Source organism: Xylocopa sonorina, chromosome 3 (assembly GCF_050948175.1).
Source record: "Xylocopa sonorina isolate GNS202 chromosome 3, iyXylSono1_principal, whole genome shotgun sequence".
Lineage (NCBI taxonomy): Eukaryota > Metazoa > Arthropoda > Insecta > Hymenoptera > Apidae > Xylocopa > Xylocopa sonorina.
Genome location: NC_135195.1, coordinates 5,862,837 through 5,883,287, shown reverse-complemented (window position 1 = coordinate 5,883,287; position 20,451 = coordinate 5,862,837). Strand labels below are relative to the sequence as shown.

General features: G+C 38.7%; 1 protein-coding gene across 2 annotated transcripts in view; it reads right to left on the bottom strand.

The window, feature by feature from the left end:
* Positions 1–19,287: 19,287 nt before the first annotated feature.
* Positions 19,288–20,451, bottom strand: part of 5-ht7 (5-hydroxytryptamine receptor 7) — a 124,399-nt gene continuing 123,235 nt past the window's right edge. For both annotated transcript variants that reach the window (XM_076892626.1, XM_076892627.1), the window contains one exon: positions 19,288–20,110. In XM_076892626.1, coding sequence (XP_076748741.1) covers positions 19,478–20,110 — 633 coding nt within the window. In that variant the 3' untranslated portion in view covers positions 19,288–19,477. The remainder of the gene's footprint in view (positions 20,111–20,451) is intronic.

Below are 20,451 nucleotides of genomic sequence, written 5' to 3'. Positions count from 1 at the left end.
TGCGTCGACATACAGGGGTATCAGGCGCCATTTTAGCTACTGGATTAATGCCACTGACCTGTCAGTAAGGCACAAGTAAACGTGAAGAAAGAAACTTTACATTTATAGAACAGATGAAACAAGAAAAGGATGCATTTTAACCCACAAAGGGTTAATTTCATTTTTAACATTGATCTCTTATTTAGGTAATTCAATTCACTAAGCTTTCTGATGATATAATCAGCTTTTTTATTCCGCTACACGGAAGCAAAGAAATTTTGTGTGAAATGGTAAAAACTGCAGGTGAATTGTATATGCGTTCATAGTACTCAAAGGGCTCATAGAAAATTTCTAATAACCAATTCTGCTACCTTAAGTGTTGACCATTTTGTCGCATAAAAAAGTTAGGGGATTAACTTTTCTTTTCCTTGGAGATAGATTCTGAATAGAATACGACGAAAATTATTTGACTTTCGCCTTAGCGTATTCTATTTTCCTTCTGGATAAGGAGAATGCTGTTTGAACTTTGAGGCCGCGTTGCACCGACGTCTCGTTACCGGATATTTTTCGTTTACAAACTTTGCAAAGCTTACATCTCGTCGAAGTAGAAACTTCTGACGGTTTCCCTCGGCTTTTCGATGGCATTCTCTCGAACTACTTTTTCCTCCTCTACCTGCTGCAGCCCCTCTCCTGTTCGCAATAATAAAAAATACGAGGGCCCGATAAGAGGCGGGAAAAGAACGTTTGCGAACGGTGCTTCGTATCAGCTGATTATTCGCGTAGCTTGTTTTATCCTCGACGCCGGTTCTTCGCTTTATGAAGACGTCTCTCGAGATGTAGGTACCTCTCAAAGAGCATTGTTTTTACTACGTGCATCGCATTAAACCGGAGCTCCTTTGTGGCAGAGCGTGCTGGCTTCCGCCGGATAAGAAGCTTTAATACGATTTATGAATTTCGTTAAAACGTTGCTCGTCGGAGTCAATTAACGGCTTTGTGTTAATTTTTGTTTTAGTCGTCTCGTGTTATAGTGAAATTACAGTTGATAATGAGAATAACTGCTGAAAGATTAATTCCGTTTGCAACCGGATATTTCCTTGCTCGTATGGTTACTTGCAATTTTTTATTTCATCGAGAAAATTGGGAATTAATAATTATAATATACAATGTTTGACAAAGTAATAGGATACTGCAATGCTATTGTAAGTAACTGGAATAGTTTCGCGTCATGTATTATTTAATGACTTTATAGTTATCTCGAATCTGAACGCGAAAGTTTTTAATAAAGGAATAAAAATTGCAGCATTTTATCGGCGGTATGACTTTTTGATATGCATAAATTTTTCGTCAGAGCGTTGCATAAAATTTTCGTCAGTAGCCTTGATCGATAGCTATTATAGTAGAAGGGAATTTTCGTTTTATTCGGTATTCTGGTATCGGCTATTTCACTTTATGAGCGGAATTTTTATAGAACCTATCGTATCGTACCGTGTTCTCTTTTTTACCCTTCGAAATTACAAGACTGTATTGATCTAAATTGCGATACGATTGAAATATTCAGATCGCGATTCTCATTTGAATTCTGTCGCGTCGTGATACGAATTGTTTATCCAATTTTTCTTTGCTTTATTAAGCGATAGATGCTGACAGAAATTTTTAATCAATTTCTGGTAACGTGCACAGTATTTAAAGTGTAATTATAAATGTTTTTAAACAAAAATTCCACTGATATTGCATTAAAGATTCTCTGAAACTTTTTAACTTTAGTCTGTCGGTTTAATTTTTTACTAACAGTTTTTGATACAATATCCAATGTATAAGTTTTATGCTTTATAAGAATGTTGGAAACAAGATGTTATGGTCATTTGTTATTTTAGCGTTGTTTCAATGGCTTCAATGTGATTTATGAAACACATTCGAAGCTAAGAATATAGTTACAGCAAGTCCTTTCAATTATACGTGTCCTTTTGTTAAGGCGGATTTATATCTTAGCGTCCTCTGCGTCCATTTTTAATCCTTTCGCTTTTGGTGAATAGGTTCAGAGTGACGGCAGAGAATTAATCATATTTCTTAACGTTGTACATAATGTAACGTATCTCGCGAAGCTTTCTGCCCTGTTCCAAGCAACGACGAGAATAATTTATTTTTGATAAACCTTTTGCTAAAATGTTGTCTTCCATCAACGTTCCGTTCAATCTTGTCAATAATTTTTCATTGCGAATCCTCAACGCTCTTAGAAATGTGTAGCATCCACAGATAGTAAAATAGTGTACCGGAAAACTATTACTAAAGCATATCCTGCCATTGCCTCGTTGTTCTATAATTTCTCAACGTTATACGTTTCACGTTTCGTTAAACGCTCCTGACAAGTGATATCGAGTTGTACGGAAAATAAAAGATTAGAAGCAGAAAAAGGGTTCATGACAGGAAATAATTGTTCGCAGAAAAGATACAGTTGACGTCCATCAATCAAACGCTCGACATATTCAGTCTGCATTTCAGCTTGCCTCGGAATCGATTTGCAAATTTTCATACCTCCTATCGCATTACTTGGAAAAAAGAGAAAATGTTAAACAGGTTAAACGATCTTATCACAGTCTCATTCCGATTTCATTTTCCCTCGCATATTTCGCATCGAATGTATCCTGTCGTTTTTACCATAATTACGCAAAATTCTTTAGTGCGATACTGGAAAACCTGAACACCTTACCCGTTCTCGCTCCACAAATTGTTTGTCCGAAAAAGCTCCGTCGGATTATTAGAACGCGAGGAAACGAAGGAGGAACCCAGGGACAAAAAACGTTCCTCTGTTCTAATTCATTTTTTGCCATTTCTAGTGAATAAGAGAAATGGCACGTACTGTCGCAGCCTTTTGACGCATAATCACGCCATTGTCGCCGACTAGATTAAAAACGAGAATTCAATAACATCTTTATCACGGGAAGCCACTCTTCCGTAGAAAGAGAAGTCGTCGCGAGGCGGGCTTCTTCCTTCTCTTCCTCTCTTTTAAACCATCGTTTGCATCTCTTCGCTCAGATCGACACGATATTAAAAATCGCGCAAAATGCTGCCGTGCCTCGATTTTTGTTCGCCTCTCTGCGCCTCTGTTTCATATCCTTTCCGTTCCTTTCGTTGGACAGAGCGTTTTAAAATACTGCACGAAATTCTCTTCGCTATAATCGTCTCCGATTTATGGCGTTTTATGAAGACACGTGTTTAGCGAAATGAAGATTACGCGTTGGTTTCCTTGACCTAAAAATATCGAGTCCAAGCGGCAAAATACCGGAAAAAATAACTTCAACAGTTACTGACGGAATAGCTTATCAAATTTTACGCGATTGTATTGTTTGAAGAAAAATGTACCTCGATAACTCACCACAATAATTATATATTACATATTATGTATTAATAATACAGCAATAATTCGTAAGTTTTAAGCGCTCCTTATAAATAAAATCGTTTATAATTTTTTGTATAATAAATAATAGAAATTTTATGTAATTCACGCATTTGTGGCTTTTATAAAATCGTCAATTAATAATCATCTATGTTAGAAATTATAGGCGACAGTAGAATAATGTCCACGTTAAGAATTTACATTGCAGCAGATATTTTTAAAAAGGCTCGATAAAAATGAGTAAATAAGGCGAACGTGGTAACACGGACGTGATGCTGGTTTCGGGACACCAGTATTTTTCTGACCAAATATCAACAGACTAGCAGCTCGTTTAAATCACAGCCAGCAATTTGTCGTTCGCAGTTCCCCGCAGTACCGCGTTTGCCCTCCAAGTATCCACCACCGAAAGCACCCTTTTCATACATTACAACAGCCCATATTTACAACCGTTGCTGCGTTTCGTTCCGCCGTCCATTATGAGCGGCAAAAATGTATTCCTCGTGACTTTTAATCGATGGCATCGGAATATAATACTGTTAACGCATAAACTAGCAATTTGCCAATTCGGGTGTAAACAAAATCAGTCGAAAGATCTAAACCCGATACTGTGCATGGCAATAACAATATTTCAACTAATGTCGATAAATAAAACACCGGAACACAGCATACGCGTGTTTTACTCGCTACACGTGACCGTTTTACTGCAACTGCTTCGATTTTATTTATTCAATCGGTATCTTGTCTGTAACAAGTAAATTGAAAATCATGTAAATTTTAGACGCGTTGATACCTTCAGACTTGAAAACGATGTCACAACATTTTCTAATATCGTCTTTTCGCAGGAAAGAAGATGAAGGAAGATATCCAAAGAAATGGCGAAATTAGTTACAGAAATCTTGGCAAAATTAATCAGAGCAATGTTAAATGTTTTTGTGAAAAATTTTTGTTTTAAATATCGTCCTTTTTTCTTTTAATTTCATTTAAGTTTATTGGGTAATCTCTTCTAAACGATTACCGAATGGAAACTTCCGAGGTTGCCTTTACAAAGCGATTTAAGTGGCAGCCTTCGAGTGAAACTTGAGATAATAAAAGCGAGGTGTAAGCTCGAAATATTGAAAGGGTGTACCTTGGTGAACTTGAAAGTTAAATGTATCGTTACTAATTACTCTTGAACGATGACGGGGGGGAGGGATAGAAGTACACACGAACGTACTAAAGGGCCTCGAGTAGCCATTGTTCACGTTATCGATGAAACGTCAGGTACAATGTCGTAATTCGTTCAGTTCTTTTTTTTTTCGCGATCGCGATCTCGCAGCTGCACTATTTTCACGCTACATTAGGTTGAAAATATAACGAAATTTATTAAGCTGTCGCCTGTTACGTCAAGTCCAAAGTGACGGTGAAAAAATATTTGTTAAATATACGTGCTCCACTTAACGATGTTGTCAGATGCAACAATTTCGTTTCGCCGAATCTTGAAATTTTCAATAATTTGCATACACTGCGACGCTGCCATCTCTGAGTGACGCAAATGTCATCGCGTAAATATTTGCTGAAATTTTTTGAAACAGTTTTCACAGTACACGTACAAGCTAATTAGTAGAAATATTATTATTACAATTAAATGAGATTTAATTAAAAACGGTGAAAGATAATAAGAAGACATTTTTAATAGAATGTGTGTAGTAATTGTACTAAAAATATAACATAGATCCCTTAAAATTTTATTGGAAAACTGTAATAAAAATACGAAAGAATAATATATGAGGAATGGTAACGATTATTGTTATATGAGCAAGAAGTTGGCCAGCGATGTCACGGAAGTCTATTTTAAAAACCCTATAAATGTTCAGCTAATAAATTTATACGTTCTTTCGGAAAGAATGCTTTTTACGTTTGAATGTTTCATACCTCGAACCCGCATCGTCTAATAATTTTTTCACCAGCGATAGAGGAAAAAGGTACTCGAGCGAATCGATGCCCACGTGAATGTTTAAAAAGGCTTTCCAGTGAAAGTTTTCGCTCTCGTAAACTGTTTTCTTTCCTTAAAATAAGTATCTTTATTTTGTCAGGGTCTACGTTGCTTGTTGGATGTTTTTACATAAACGATGAAATATTATTTCGAAGCTTTGACTGTTTTCTTATATCTTAACAAAATGGAATGTATTCCCTTAAGGGGGAAAGAGCGAGTTTTTCTATTAAATAATTGTGGTTAATGTATACTGTTTCGTCAAACTTTGCCATTCACGATGATTCACAGATTCAGCCAGACGCGTTTTCCTCACATCGCCCAGTAGATTTAAAAAACAGTGATCAGACAGCGCTGGATCTACTTACAACGCTCGTGCACCTCGTTGCAAGCATTATCCAATCAGATCCGTATCGTGCGTAGCTTTCAATTTAACAAAGGTTTAACAAAGACTAAGTAAAAGAAAATTAAAAAAAATGTATGCTATTTAAAAGCATACCAGTTGCAAATCTAAAAGTTGCAAATCTACTCTGGAAAAGACGCAAGATACATGGCGCAGATAAATGAACACAGTCAGTCACGTTGAAGAAGAAGAAGAAGAGGGAGAGGACAGGCTGACAAAATAATCGATCAGTCATCACAATATTTATTTTAGAATATTCGTAGTCCCCCGCACAGTCGGTTCGCTCTACGAGTCGCTCCGGCTCGAGCCACGGGGTCGTACATAAAAAGTTCTGGCGCTCTATTCTTTTTTTTTTTCCTTTCTGTACATAGAGAACAATCCGCGTTGCGTGCCTGTGAGTTACGTCCGCGTAAGGAACACCCCCGGCCACCAGCGTGCGAAAAAGTGATCGGTTCGGTATGTTTCGCGCGACGTACGCGTCCATCCCCTGGATTAACGTATCCCCGTTTCTGTTTTCTGGCGAACATCGGAAAAAAGTGAAAACCGCGGCGACGTCCATCCGCGGTTTCCGCGTGCGAACGCAACAACGAAGGTTATCGGATTGTAGTATCAAAAATACGCGGTGGGCAAAATTATACCTTTGTGCCTTTTCTATTGTGCCGCCTTCGCCAGCGAGAGTGGCGAAGGGCGCGTCGGGGCGAGACTTCCTGGCTGCCTTTCTTGCCGACGAAAGTATCGTCGTAGTGCCACGGTCTGTTATTTCGAAATTCGGGTCACGGGGCTTTAAATGCATCGGATCGTCGTCCCAGTGAATCACGACGTAACCCTTGAACCAGAGTATCTGTATCTATTCCGTTTCGTATCGACGGACGCGTATCCGCCTTCTATGTATTTCCGTATGCGGGTGCCGTTCCATAATTAATCCCCTCGCTATATACGATTGCGCTTTATTCCTCGTCCTTCTGACGTGTTTGTTTTATTGATTCAACTGGAACAAGTCTCCCGACGTGCTATTCTTTTCTAGATTTTGTTAACGCAGATACACATACGGGAAGTTACAATTTTTAGTAACCTTTTTAATGTTAGCACGATAGTAGGAATCGACGACAAGATTTTCGGTGAAAAGAAGTACAATTTATATGTTTATATTGAGTAAATCTGTAAGAAATTGTATTTGAACTTTTACAGAATGCACTAATATTTCATTTGAAAGCGCATTAATCGAAAACATATGTACATAAACGATAACTTAATTACTTATGTTGCTAGTTGATCTTAATGTTAAATTAAATATAGTTCGCGTTTACCTTCAACCAATCTCAAAATCCTTTAATCAAAAGGCGTCCTTACTTATTTTATCGTTCGTGAATTGTTCACTGGTGCATCAATTAATATCTCGATACTATACCAATTGGACTAATATCGACAATTATAAATTAGAAAGATACGTATAGTTTTTAACAGAGAGGAAATATCGTACGCACGGTACTCTGATTGAAGAGTCGTCATCGATCTGTTCTCCACGCGACACGATGTCGTTCGACTGTCCAGAGAATTTCGCCCGACGCAACCAGCGACGCGATGTAATGTAAAATGGCATAATGCAAACTGTTCGTGAAATGATCATACATACAGCGCAACGTGGGTCCATTTTATACCTCGTCGGCTAATCTTCACGCGTACGCACGAAAGCGGAGATCCAATAGAGAGTTAATGTCCGAGTTCCTAGGGAGACGGTGTCCTAAATTGTTTACGCGTTATCCTCTATTCTTTTATTCCCTAAGACATTACTTTATTTTATTTTATTTTTTTTTTAACTAGAACGACATCGATGACGTATGTATCTCGTTTTATCGCACGAATACAGTGCGAATTCATGCTTTTCGCTTACTGTTTTTTTTTTTTCTTTTTTTTGCTTATTCTTATTTTATCTCGATTTCTGCTAATTGGATAACGAATTCGAGGAAGAAAGTCAAATGTTTCACGATCAGACTCTCGCTGAAAATTTCGCACGAAATATGCACGTGTGCAGTTTCTAGATACGTTGGAACGAAAGAAATCGAAATTAAACAGTGATTGAAAGAGATACGTCAATGATGATATTTCTTCTCGAGGTACAACGATATCTTCTAGGATAGGAATTTCTACGGTCGAAACGAGAACGTTGTTTCAAAGAATTTAATACAAACGACCTATATTTCTGTAGCTCGCAGACGGCTTAAAGGAATTATGGGATATCAACCTTTAAAGTACGGTTCTTTTTAAGCTTTCTCTGCACTTTGAAGATGCTTGCTTTTCATTACCTTTTGCTTATTACGCTATTATCCTGCGATGCCGCTTTGTTCGTGCCACTTTCTTTTGTCATCTGCGATTCGAAAGAGGAGTACCTTATCTCGTTTCTTTTTTTATTATCCCCGTTATAAGCGAAAATATTATGCAATTCTCAAATTCTCTCTGTCAATTCTTTCTTACGTACCGTCAGATATAAAGTAACGAATTTTCCTATTATCATTTTTTGAATTTTGCTAATTTTCCAATATTAATCTCGTAGTATGACAATAAAATACAATCGCGTTCTAACGTAAATCGTTAACGTAGCCTGATCCTATTTTATTCTCGTCGTTTCGATATTCAATACAATATCCTTTTACCATCGAGTACACATTTACTCGAATGTTACATATTCAGTTAGATAAGAAGATTCCGCATTTATTTAGCATTTGTACTTTAAAGACTGTATCCGGTTGTCCGCAATTTCAAGGAACAGATTCGACCACGTGAACCAAAGCGCTCGCTCGCCTCCTCGTCTAGATCCTTATACTCGATTTAACACACATTTAATACAGCGATTTCCAAGCGTACATGCTCCACCTATTATATTCTCCTCTTTCTCTCTCTCTCTCTTTCTCTCTCTCTCTCTCTCTCTCTTTCTATCGATTTTTAAAACTCTCATAAATATTATCTGTTTTCTTGAGCTTTTTGGAAATCTCTGCGAACAACGAGTCGATCCCCCCCGCACCTGAGACGGAGATCGCATCCTTCGTCGCACGATCGATTTTCACCGACGAACACACCATCCTAATATACTTTTGATTTACGGTCACATACAAACAGGTCGCATAAGAAACGCCTAGGATTGTCTAGCTAGTGATACGTTTTCCATCCCTTGCTCGAAACAGTGCAATCTCGCCTGGCGATCGAACCAATTATCGGCTCGACGATGTTGCGTTTCTAGCGGCGCTGTTTAACCCTTCGTCTCGCTCGACTGATAACTACTCTTCATTTGCGTTTTACAAATTTCTTGCTAGTTTTTGGTCTCTCCGTCGATTGTATAATTTTACTTTGTTTAAAATTTGTTTTGATCGAAATTCGAATTGATCGAATAATAATTAATACTTAACCAACTGCTATGACGAACCAACTTCGCGTATTTTTCGTAATTAATGCTTACTAGTATATAGAATTATATATTAGAATTATATATTATTTATACAAATCATGAAATGAAAAATATGTAATAATTACTTTTTGTCGCTTCTGCAGAAAATGTAAGTAATAGATGTAGAGAATTAATATTGAAGATAATATAGTGATATAAGTCAAGAATGATTGATAATAACAAAAGGAAGTAAGCATAGTGGCGGTCATCCAGCGACTGTCGTTAAATTGAGGAGTTCTTGTCATTCAACTTTTTAATTTAGAGTATTGGAGAATGAAAAGATGAGGGTGATGTGAATTCTGAAGTATATGGCTGTAAGCTTGTTTTCATGAGAAGAGAGAAAACAAATAGTTGGCTCGAACGCGTTAAAAACTTATCTTCTCCCGAATTTAGCACATTTTGAAATAATTAACGACGAAGCGAAGGAAGAAGTTTAGGTTAAAGAAAGTTTAAACTGCTATTATGAGGTACTTCTAATTCGTAAAAAAAGAGTAATTATGGAGAGAGGACTTTAATTACAGAAAGTTAAAGTGGTATTAAATTTCGCTAATTTAAGATAATTTGAAGTGGAGAAGAAGGTTCAGATTTAATTTCAAGAATATTAGTCTCCACTTGCACTTTGCGAGGAGCACAGGCGTGAAATTAAAGGAAATTAAACTACAATGAAATCTTGTCGATCTATCACACCTGAGAATATAAAGTAAGGTGGTAAGTTTAAATTGGAGACTGTTGAAGTATAATACACGAGCTCGATAGCTTAGAGCAACTCAGGTGAACGAGTTATTAATTACAAAAATGCAAAACTGCAATCGAACAATTAAAATTGTAACAGTAGCTCGAGGCGAGAATGAGGACAAATTGAAGTTGTTGCTAATTTTAAAATAGTTGAAAACGTTTGAATCGACGACGGTAAGAGTAAAAGAAAGTTCGTTAATATAACGAAAGATTGGGAAGAGAATTTCATTTAAAGCAACTTCAATTACAGTAAATTCCGGCTGATGCAAAGTAGCTTGAAGATGCGAGGAGATTCGAATTAAAGAAAATTAAGAACACATTAAACTCTGACTAATCCGCAGGAGCTGTAAAAGATGGCGCGGTGAGTGGTCTAAATTGAATTGAAAAAATAAAGTGCACAGTTAGTTGAGGACGATAATCAAAAGTAAATTACGGTATAATTTAATTTCCCGAAAAAGTTCTCTCTCTGAACGCGAACGAATAAGATCGCTTTAAACAACGCAGAAAAATCTGAACCTCTATTACGTCCATCCTTCTCCATTAAAAATTTATTATTACTCGCAAAGGATACATTAGCATCACGTATATTCTCACTAACGAACCAAATATTCTAAAATTTGTTATTCCATTATTTATTTCATCAATTAACAAGTTTCAAGCGTAAGACGAATATCGTTCGACATTTTTAAAACAATTTCTAAAGAACGTAACACTCGATCGCGTTTGTTAAGTCGCATACCTTTAATTGCGACAGAGTCGTTGACAAAAAAAAATGGTGGAGAGAAAAATATACAATTTGCTGTGGCGCGAAATTTCTGTTGCGATTAAGCTGCTCCTAGTAAACGAAGGGTTAAACGGGCAGCTGAACACGGCAATTATCACGGTAATTCGTGACAAATTAGCCGGCGCCTAGCGGCAGCATTCATTACGGCCTATTCAACCGATGAATTTACCTTGTTCCTTCGCGGGGTGCCGTTTTGAAGGTCCCAGGTAACGCGCCTGGGAATTACCGTGTTAATTTATGCCACCGCTTTATTTTCCATCGGGTCGCAACTTCAGAGAAACTTTGTCGGTGTTTTGGACGATGATATTACGCCATTTTCCATCGTGGGCGCGACAAACCTCGTAAGCGTCCTCGCGAACACGAGGATTGCTCCTCGAGCCAGTTCCGTCAAGTACCAATCACACGTGAACCGAGTACCATTAACCATTAAACCGTTCGAAATTTATAACAAGTAATAATATCGTCGAGCAACGCGTTCTCTCAACGATTCGTTTAAATAGCGGACAGTTCTCTCAGTTTCAAATTCTTTTTCTCCCTTCATTTGATTTTATTCCCCTTAAAACATTTCAATTTTGTTTCTTCTTCATTGATTTTTTACTTAAATCGAATGTCAAGCGGATCTTTGTTTTGTGTATTTAAAATTATTTAGATTGTTCCATAATCACTCGATCTGTAGGTACTTACCAGCAAGCGTTTGCAATCATGAGCTGTGATTAGAGCCTTTGGCTGTGTTAAAGGTACACGACAGGTGTAAGCAAGTTTCTGTGATTATTAGTGATCGCTGTTAGCGGATGAAAAGTTGTACTCATCGTTTTGAAATCGTTAATAGCTGTCAGGTTTTTAATCCATAACCACAAACGAATAATAGTAATCGATGGTAATTATGAGTATTTTCTAGTAATTATTTGCTGTTTTGCTATGTTAACCATTAAGTCTCAGCATTTGATTTCACTTACACAGTGAGTATAAACATTTGACTCGAGGAAAAATAATTATTATGTACAGAATAAATAAATAAGAATACGATCGATTTACAGTAGGGTGCTTGCAAGCCTAGTTGAAACAATTCAACTGTGATTGTGTACATTACAGTAACATAATTGGATTTTCTAATAATCGTGCAATTTTCTATAAACGTAACGCACATGTTAGAGTCCTCGCTATTGTTATACTACGTACGCAATAAATATAATAACACTAGGAAATTACAATGAAATGCTTTGGTATAGAGTAGGATACCCAGTGGTAACGTAACAACGTACGATCGTGTACAAAAATATCGTTTGGTAATACTGTCAGACATTATTTCTACAAAGTTTCGACCCGATCCGAAGTACTCGCGGTTCTACGATTCAGACTCACTCTTCTTCACACGAGATTTATCGCCGTTTATTTGGAATGATTCTCCACGTTAGCACCATGCACCTACATACTTAATTATGTAATATTCATATATGTATTTGTTAGTGGCACGAGTCTACCAGTGACGGAACATTAATGACAACGATTCGCGTAAATCTTTGGTATCGCACACAATATATCACGTGCACTCGAGTCTCTCGCATTCTGTTCTCTTTTTTTTCCATTTGTTTTTCTTTCTTGTAATATCAAAATTTCTAAATAATTACAGGAGACTAAAAAGATGTCGAATGAGCGAGAATTTAAGGTTCAAGGTTTGTTCGCAATTTTTTTTCAACGCGCGACAGAGATGGCGGAGTCGCAACGTGATGTACACGGGTTTTTGTCAAATTCTCTAAAAATGGAATAGACGTGTCCGGCATAAAATTCTAGCGTTATCGAAGCCCATTAAATTACAGTATTTCTATGTTGGTACACCATGCGAGAGGAAACAATTTTTTTAAATCGTTCACGTTGGTGCTGATCTTTTCGGAGTTAATTGAGCATTAATTGTTGCATTTTAGCAAGGATTTACCAGGAATTTTAAAGAGATTCTCAAAGTTCAGTTAAGATTCATTTTACTGTGAATAATTTAATAGAGAATTAATATTTTAGAAAGTAAATATAAGAAGGGCAAATCGTTTTATAACTCCTTAAACAGCCGCCATAGTTTGCTGTATATAAGAAGACAGCACGAATACTGATTTAGAAAAGAAGGAAAATAGTTTAAAATAAGTTTTGAGAAGATATAATCGAATTTATATGAATTCAATAAGAAATAATTACAAAAATTTGAGGCATTTCTCTAAAATCATTAAAATATTAAGTCCAATGAATTTTGATAATACAATCTGTGTACCAGATATATTAAAAGATGAAAAAAGTTTCTGAAATTAATTTTCATATATTAGAAACATTGGGTCAACAAATAACAATATAAAAAGTCTTGCATTCGTCTTATAGATTTCACTTTACACGCAAGTAATTTCTTTACTATAGAAAAATGTGAAAAATTGCTCGAGATAAGACCTTTCAACGTTTACAAAAGAAAGGAAGGAAAGAAAAATATTATATCTCGTTTTAAACAAACAATTAACGCGAAACTTATACGTGAACTCGTATCGCGTCTCGTGGATCGGTCATGCTTCTTCTGTTTCGCATGCAGACATTATAAGTACTTATATCGGTCTGCTTTTCAAGCTTGCGACATTTTTATGGCCGCACAGCACGATTTCATTAATCGTCTGTCCGCAAGCATTCCACTTTTTTCCTGGCCTCGCCTTGAAAAAATTTAGGTTGCGATACTGGCGCGTTCGGTTGGTTTTTCTTGCCACGTTCCGAATTCGCGTCTGATCAATTGAATTTCACGTCTTTATTACATAACTCGTGCTTAGTTTTTATCGTATTTCCAATAGGAAATCTGTGCTTTAAACGCACTTAAATTGTATTTAAGAACAGAAAAGAGGGACATTGGAAGCCGTTGTCCGAATAAAATTCAATAGGTCGAGGACTTCGAATTTTCTTCCCTTGAAATTCGTATTAATTTCGAATGAAAAAATGTTGAAACAATTTCAGAATCATTTTTGCAGGGTTTGTAGGATTTTTTAGAAAATTTTTAGATTGTTATTGCATCGAGTTATTAATTTGCAAGAAAATTGTACAGTTTAGGAAAAGTTTCTTTTGATATTAGAAGAATGAAACTTAAAGAAGACGAGAAGAAGATAGGAAATTGCGTTGATATCAACATTGCTGTCAAGATCAAGGTTCGATAGATTAAGCGAAGCCCTCTTCTACTTTTATCTATACATTTGCTTCGTCGTAATAGCTACGATCAACAAACTTAAGACACGTTTCGTCATGATTGCAAAATTCAAACACTGTTTCTATCAAAACCAACAACTATATTATATAACGTTAAATGATGTTTACGTAAATTTTATCCACTCTCATAAAACTCGAGTTGTAAAATAATGAGTTTAAAAATATTTTATATGAAGCTTACGACATTAGAGGCTTTTTAGAATAAAATACATTTTCTTTTTTAGAACGCATAACAGCTGATTCCACGAGTTAAAATTTCAAATGGCTGCTCACTCCGTCTCTCGTTTAATTTATTATTAACGAGCGTGCATTTATTTGGGTTGAATCTTTCGCGCGGTAATTAATTCTCGTTTCGTAAACATAAATTTCCAGGGGAAACTTGCATTCGCGAAGGTTATCTGAAAATGTTACAGGCTCTTTTTACGTTATCGCGTAGTTTATGCCGTTACTTATCTGTTGTGCCGTACCGTGTGTATAATGAATTCAAAGTAGCGAACGTGTCTCGAAATAGTGTACCCACGGCACTTTAAACTTCTTTACGATCCTTAAAAACGTGAACCTCCCTTTAGTGCAGCCCGTAAAATGTTGCTGCCAATAGCTCGCGGGACTCGCGGCTGCCAATGTCTAAAATCCTCGTCCCTAAACTTAGCAGCTCTTTCACGAGCTACGCAAACGTTCGTAGAGTTCAAACTTGCGATTAATTATACGCAACGTTAATTAAACGGTGTACCTTTACATCTTCGCCAACAGTTTCGCTCACGAGAAACTATCGAACATACCCTGCCAGAATTTTACATCTCACTTTGCTCAGCAACTTGGTAATTTCAAAAAATCAATACAAATCCCTTCGTTTCTTGATATCAAACTGCTCCGACGAAACACACTGCAAACAACTCGAAATCGAGTTTATCAGCATCGTTGTGGTTTAAGCCAGGCAAGTTTGTTTTCAGATTACGACCCAAGGAAGTACTGACAGTCTTAAGTGTTCTCTGTTGATTTTGTTTCAAGATACGTGGAGATGTAAAAGAAATGAGAATTGCAAAGGTCGTAGCACGATTAATTAAGAAAGAAGACGTTCCAACTCGGAACGGCAGAGAAACGGAGAAATTCCAATATCCTCGAAGCCCTCTAATGGTGTACGAAGCGTTCCTTTCTAGCTTCATGGCGCGGATGATCGATCGAACAATCGGGACGAAATTTTTCGTATGATCGCAGAGTTTAATCGGACAGTAATTCAGCCTTGTCTGAATCAGCGAAATGGTAATCACCGTCCCGTTATCCAACAGCTTAAGGGAACCATTATCGCTTGGCCGCGTATCTTTCGATCGAGCCACCGATTATCGCGAACAGTTTCGCGTGCGCCACGCTCGTGAACCGAACGATCATCGACCGCAAACCGAGATTTCGGTTTGGGTTCTCGCCGCTCTCTGTTCGCCCTCGATCGAAATTAAACCGAGCCTAACTGCTTCTTAATGTCTCGCGAATTTCGTTGCCGCCATTGCGTTGCACGCCACTGCTCGACTATCGTTCAATTCCTCTGGGAATCGATCGGTAATTTTCGATTAACGAAATCTCATCGAGAGAAGTCTCCTTCTTCAGTTTTCCTGTATCTCGATCGCATTTTCTTCGTCTCTGATTGCATTTCACTTCGTGTTTTGGAAATATCTTTCTTTAGACGTAGTTCAATCGAGATCCTCGTTATCTTGCGTCCTTCATTTTTATTTTCAGAGAACTTCGTTACATGTACGATATGTTTTTTATCGTTTTGTAAAAATGAGAAAGGTACCGCTATTTTTCTAAGAATATAAAATGCAGGGAGCTGTATCATATGGTGAAAGTTCAGAAATTGTGGATTCTGTTTTTTTCTTCCTCTTTTCAAGGAAATTGTTCTCCCTTGTTTTTCGCATTTAGTTTCGTTCTGTACGTAGCGAATAAGTGTAGGTTGATTTTCCTGGTCTGAATTGGTTACAGTTTAGGTTTTGCTTGTGGACGTACCGTTGTCGACGTGAATTGACTCCAGTTTTATCCTTTTATTTCCGTCGATTTCTACCAACCGTAGTTACGGTCCTTTAATTTTTGCTCTAGCGAATTTTAATTTGTTTTTCCTGATATGCTTCCTCCGCGCATTAATATCCATAATTTTTCATTTTTATTCTGGTATTTAATGCATTATTACAATTTTATATATTCGATAAAATTCTCTTTTTTAAAGTTTCGTTAGAACGAACAACAACATGTATAATTTGTCTCTACCTTTCTCTGTATTCACATTTTTTAGAAAACTTTATAATATACCTATCTTCTTTTATCAGATCTAATTATACTCTTAATTAAAGGAAAATTTATCAGTAATTTTGCGTCCCTTTATGTACTTTTTTATTTTACACATTCTTTTATTCGCTTTTTTCTCAATTCTTGTTTTTCAAAAACAAACGTGCATCGTTGCTCTTCGAAGAGAATAATTTTTATCATCGCCAGGTTCCGGTTACTCTTTTAATTAATGTTGCTTGTCTGCTTGCAAAATGATACATCGATGAGCGTGCGGCAGAAATGGAATTTTTCATCTCGATCACGTACAAATTTCAAGTTCTTCGATACACCCGCGTTGATTTTCTGGCAATGTCGAGAATTGAATTCTATCAGCTTTCCGATCGATTACGGTATCCGGTTCGACAGGTACAGCCCAAATTCCTCGACATATCGACACGCTTTTTCTTGTTTGTTTTTAATATACCAATAAATCATCAATTTCATTTAAATAGTGTATTAATAAGTTCCTTAGTAAATAATTTAAACTTGGCGTTCCTCTGTTGAATTTGTAGAGAAATGGCGTATCTTGTAATTGATCACAAATTTCTTCTTAATTTACACATTTCACCTGTAATATTCACCGTTTGACATACAAAAATCGAGAAAAAGTGGCCAGATATTTGTTTCATTGGGTCAGCTGATTATTCCCTCGACTATCTTGCCATTTGTAAGAATTTGTTCAAGGTATTAATGTCAAGGATGGTTAACGATTCAAATCGAGAAGTGCATTCTATGTAATCGCACTCGAGAGATGCAGGAAATCATGGCTCTCGATGGTTTTACTGCTCTTGCGTGTCACGAGTTATTTTCCGACCGACGATTCGATTTTCCAATCGACATTTCCCACTGGCACGCGCTATACGTTCGTCTTTCCTTCTCCATCGGTTGAAATTTCCTCCCTTCGCGAGAGTTACATATTTCTCTCTGGAATTCCATTAAAAAAATTGTTTCCCGGCGTGTGCGGTATTAAATTTGTTATCGCGACCCCTTTCAATTTCCCGCATTTCCCCGTTTCCTATTATTTACAATTTAGTCGATAAATTCCCCGCGATGCGTTTCAAATAATAGAAAGCGTATATAGATAGCGGAAATGAAACATCTACGCTGCGATGAACGGCACGTGAGAAATTAGCGAAAGATATCCAACTTCGATGACAAACTTTGATGCCTCTTTGATTTTATTTATAAGTCGTATTAAGCCAAGATCCCTTTCACGCTGAACACCACTAATCGTTAAATTTTTACCCTCAAATTTACATTCTTAAGTATTAATATATCTCGTTACAATCGATAAATACTCTCTCTATTCTCCGTAAACAATATCAGAAACCGAATGCAACACTTTCCCCCGCCGTAAATTACTCTTACACCCCGCACAATGTCTCGTTTACTTTCTATCCGACGAACGACTGCACAGATACGTTCCCACGCGCGGCGAAGAGGCCGCGATTGCGTCGATCCGCTCGTCGATAGGGTCCTACCCTTTCAAGGGTGTCGTCGAGCGACGCGTACGTCGATTCACCCTCGCGTGGATTCGACGTCCGTCAGGATGCACTGGTAGACACGTCTCGTACATTTAGATTGGAAGAGTCCCTAGTTTCAAGACACATCTCGTTTCGCTAGTTACACACCGTTCAAGATTATCGACGCGACACTACACAAAATTTATACCTTAATCGTATCTTCTGTACAATAGATTAGAGACCATTATTCCACGCGTGATATACGCGCAAGTCCAAAACGGGCAGGCGCAACCCCAAAGAAACGTGCCACGATCGTTTCGTACGCGCTACCCCCGCTTTACGCTCGAGGTAATCGCATTTAAACCCCGCGAGAGTTTCTTTGTCGACTCCTGTTCTCCATTGTAGTCGACACCGTGTGTATGCTCAGGCGATCGCTGTTTAGTTGAGGGAAGCTTCTGTGCTGGAACGCCGGTTCTTACCACCGTCCCGCAGAGACAACGTTGGCGGCCATTTCTTCGCTTGTCACGAACCGGAAAGGATTCCACGGGGTCACCTGCCACGTGACACGTTCGGTCGACGTGGCTGAAAATTGCGGCACGTGTCGGGAATTGGCTGTTTAGATTCTTCGATCCGTTTCGAACGATCCGCCGCGGATAATCGATCACGCGTAGTCACAAACAACCCCGCTTGAAGGTACTGCCGCAGCGGAGGATGGAGTAAAGAAACGTGGCGAACACTTTCGACGGGGAAGAGTAGACAGTTAGAATGTAATACTGTGAAAAAGTACAGCACCACCCGTGTGTCATTGACTTTGCTGCGGTAATTAACGATACTTCGACTCTGGATGTCCCATTTGAATTTTGACTCGTCATATGAAACCTTAAAGGGAAGGATCTTTCGTGTATTTCAACTTTTTCTTTTATATTTATCTTAGAAAGAATTGTAAGATAGTCTCTCATAAAATTTGAATTTATCGTATTTCGTAAAAAAGATAGCAAATATTCATCGATGATATTTATTTTTACTAGTATCTACTAATGCATAATAAAAAAATGTTGGGAAGTAGCACAAGTGCTTGCACGTTCGATGCTAGTCAGGTACTCGAAATCGTTTTTAGGCGTTCGATTTGTATCTAGTTGACAATTTTTGACGTATCTCCGTCTCGTATTACTTGCAGATTTCGGTAAAATTCGAATAACCAAAGTGAACGTAAAATAACGGATTACGTGCTCTACAGGTGGAGCAAGACTTTTCCACGATATTACATAACACGGATTTTCATGAAAACAAAATAACGTTCCTTCACGCCATTCAACGATTACTCCGTTCCCCCAGTTCAGCAACGCGAACACGCGACAATTACCTTCAAACTCCCAGACTGGTGTGTGTGTGTGCGTGTGCATGTGTGTGTGTGTGCATCGATCAAGATACACGATTACGATGATCGAGATTACAGATTTCCAGTATATCTCCGGGATCTCAGGGTAAGCTTCTCTCAGGGATTAGGTCTCGAACTGGTCACGGTTAACTCCGAGTGGCTCCGTATCCCAATTTCTCTCGACATCCGTCGAATACCCGAATCCTGGAATGGGAATCGAAAGCATCCGCGTTCTACCAGTCCGCGAATAGCCCAGGATCGGTATCGTTCGCGAGATCGGATGATCGATGAACCGTCCGCGCGGCAGTCGTTCCTCGACGACAAACCGAGTGATCGATCACGGACTGGTCCAGGTCCGTTTCGAGGGTGCCACGGTCGACGGGAGGATCCGCGCGACCCGCCGATCACAGGAAGCTCTCGTTAGGCGCGTTCGCGGCCACGTCGATCGCCTCGATCCCCTGATTGTTCAGCCGTTCCGCGTCGTCCATCTCGCCAGCCTTGATCTCGCAGTTGTTTATGGGATCGCCGTACTGGCTCTGATAGAACTCCTCCCTCATCATGTGGTTCAGATTGCTGCAGCGGAAGTAGAGGATCTCGCGGAACGGCTTGCGGAAGTCCCTGTTCAGGGTCGCGTAGATGATGGGGTTCAGCAGGCTGTTGCAGTAGCCGAGCCAGAGGAACAGGCTGGACAGAAACGCGGGGATCGTGTCCGGGTCCTTCAGGAACGGTTTCACCAGGGTCAACACGAAAAACGGCAGCCAGCAGACGATGAACGCGCTCATTATGATGCCCAACGTGGTGCTGGCCTTCCTCTCCTTCGCCAGGTGGAACCTCAGCTTCTTCTGGTGCGGTGAATTCGTGACGCTGCAGGTGCTGTTCAGGTGGTTCCTAACGATCGACGACTTGGTCGACGCCATCGGCGGTGTGGTCGTCGTGGACGAGGAGAGGATGGGCTTCTCGAGTTTCTGCAGCATCGGGCATTGGGACTCGTTGCTTTTCCGGGGACCGGTGAAACATCGGACTGCGTGGCCGCTGCACTGTAACAGAAAGTTAACGAAGCTCGTTGTACTTTTCTCTTCTCTGATTTCAGCGACTGTCGTTCAGTCGTTTTCATCGTGCGCTGGTATGGGTGTTAGCGTACGGAGCTTTTTCACGAGGAATGCTGAATGTGGGGTTTCTTTTTACCGGCGTCGTCGCGGCGCTGGACTTATTAGTATGCGCGTTGCCTAGGGCTGGCTGTGAGCTTGGACTGGGATGCGTGCACGGAGAATGGTAGATACTTTTTCAGTGGAGAGTATTATGATATATTGTTCTATAATGATGTACTTGTTTGATGTTTAGGAAATGAGTAGGAAGATATCTTGTTTTATTTTAAGTG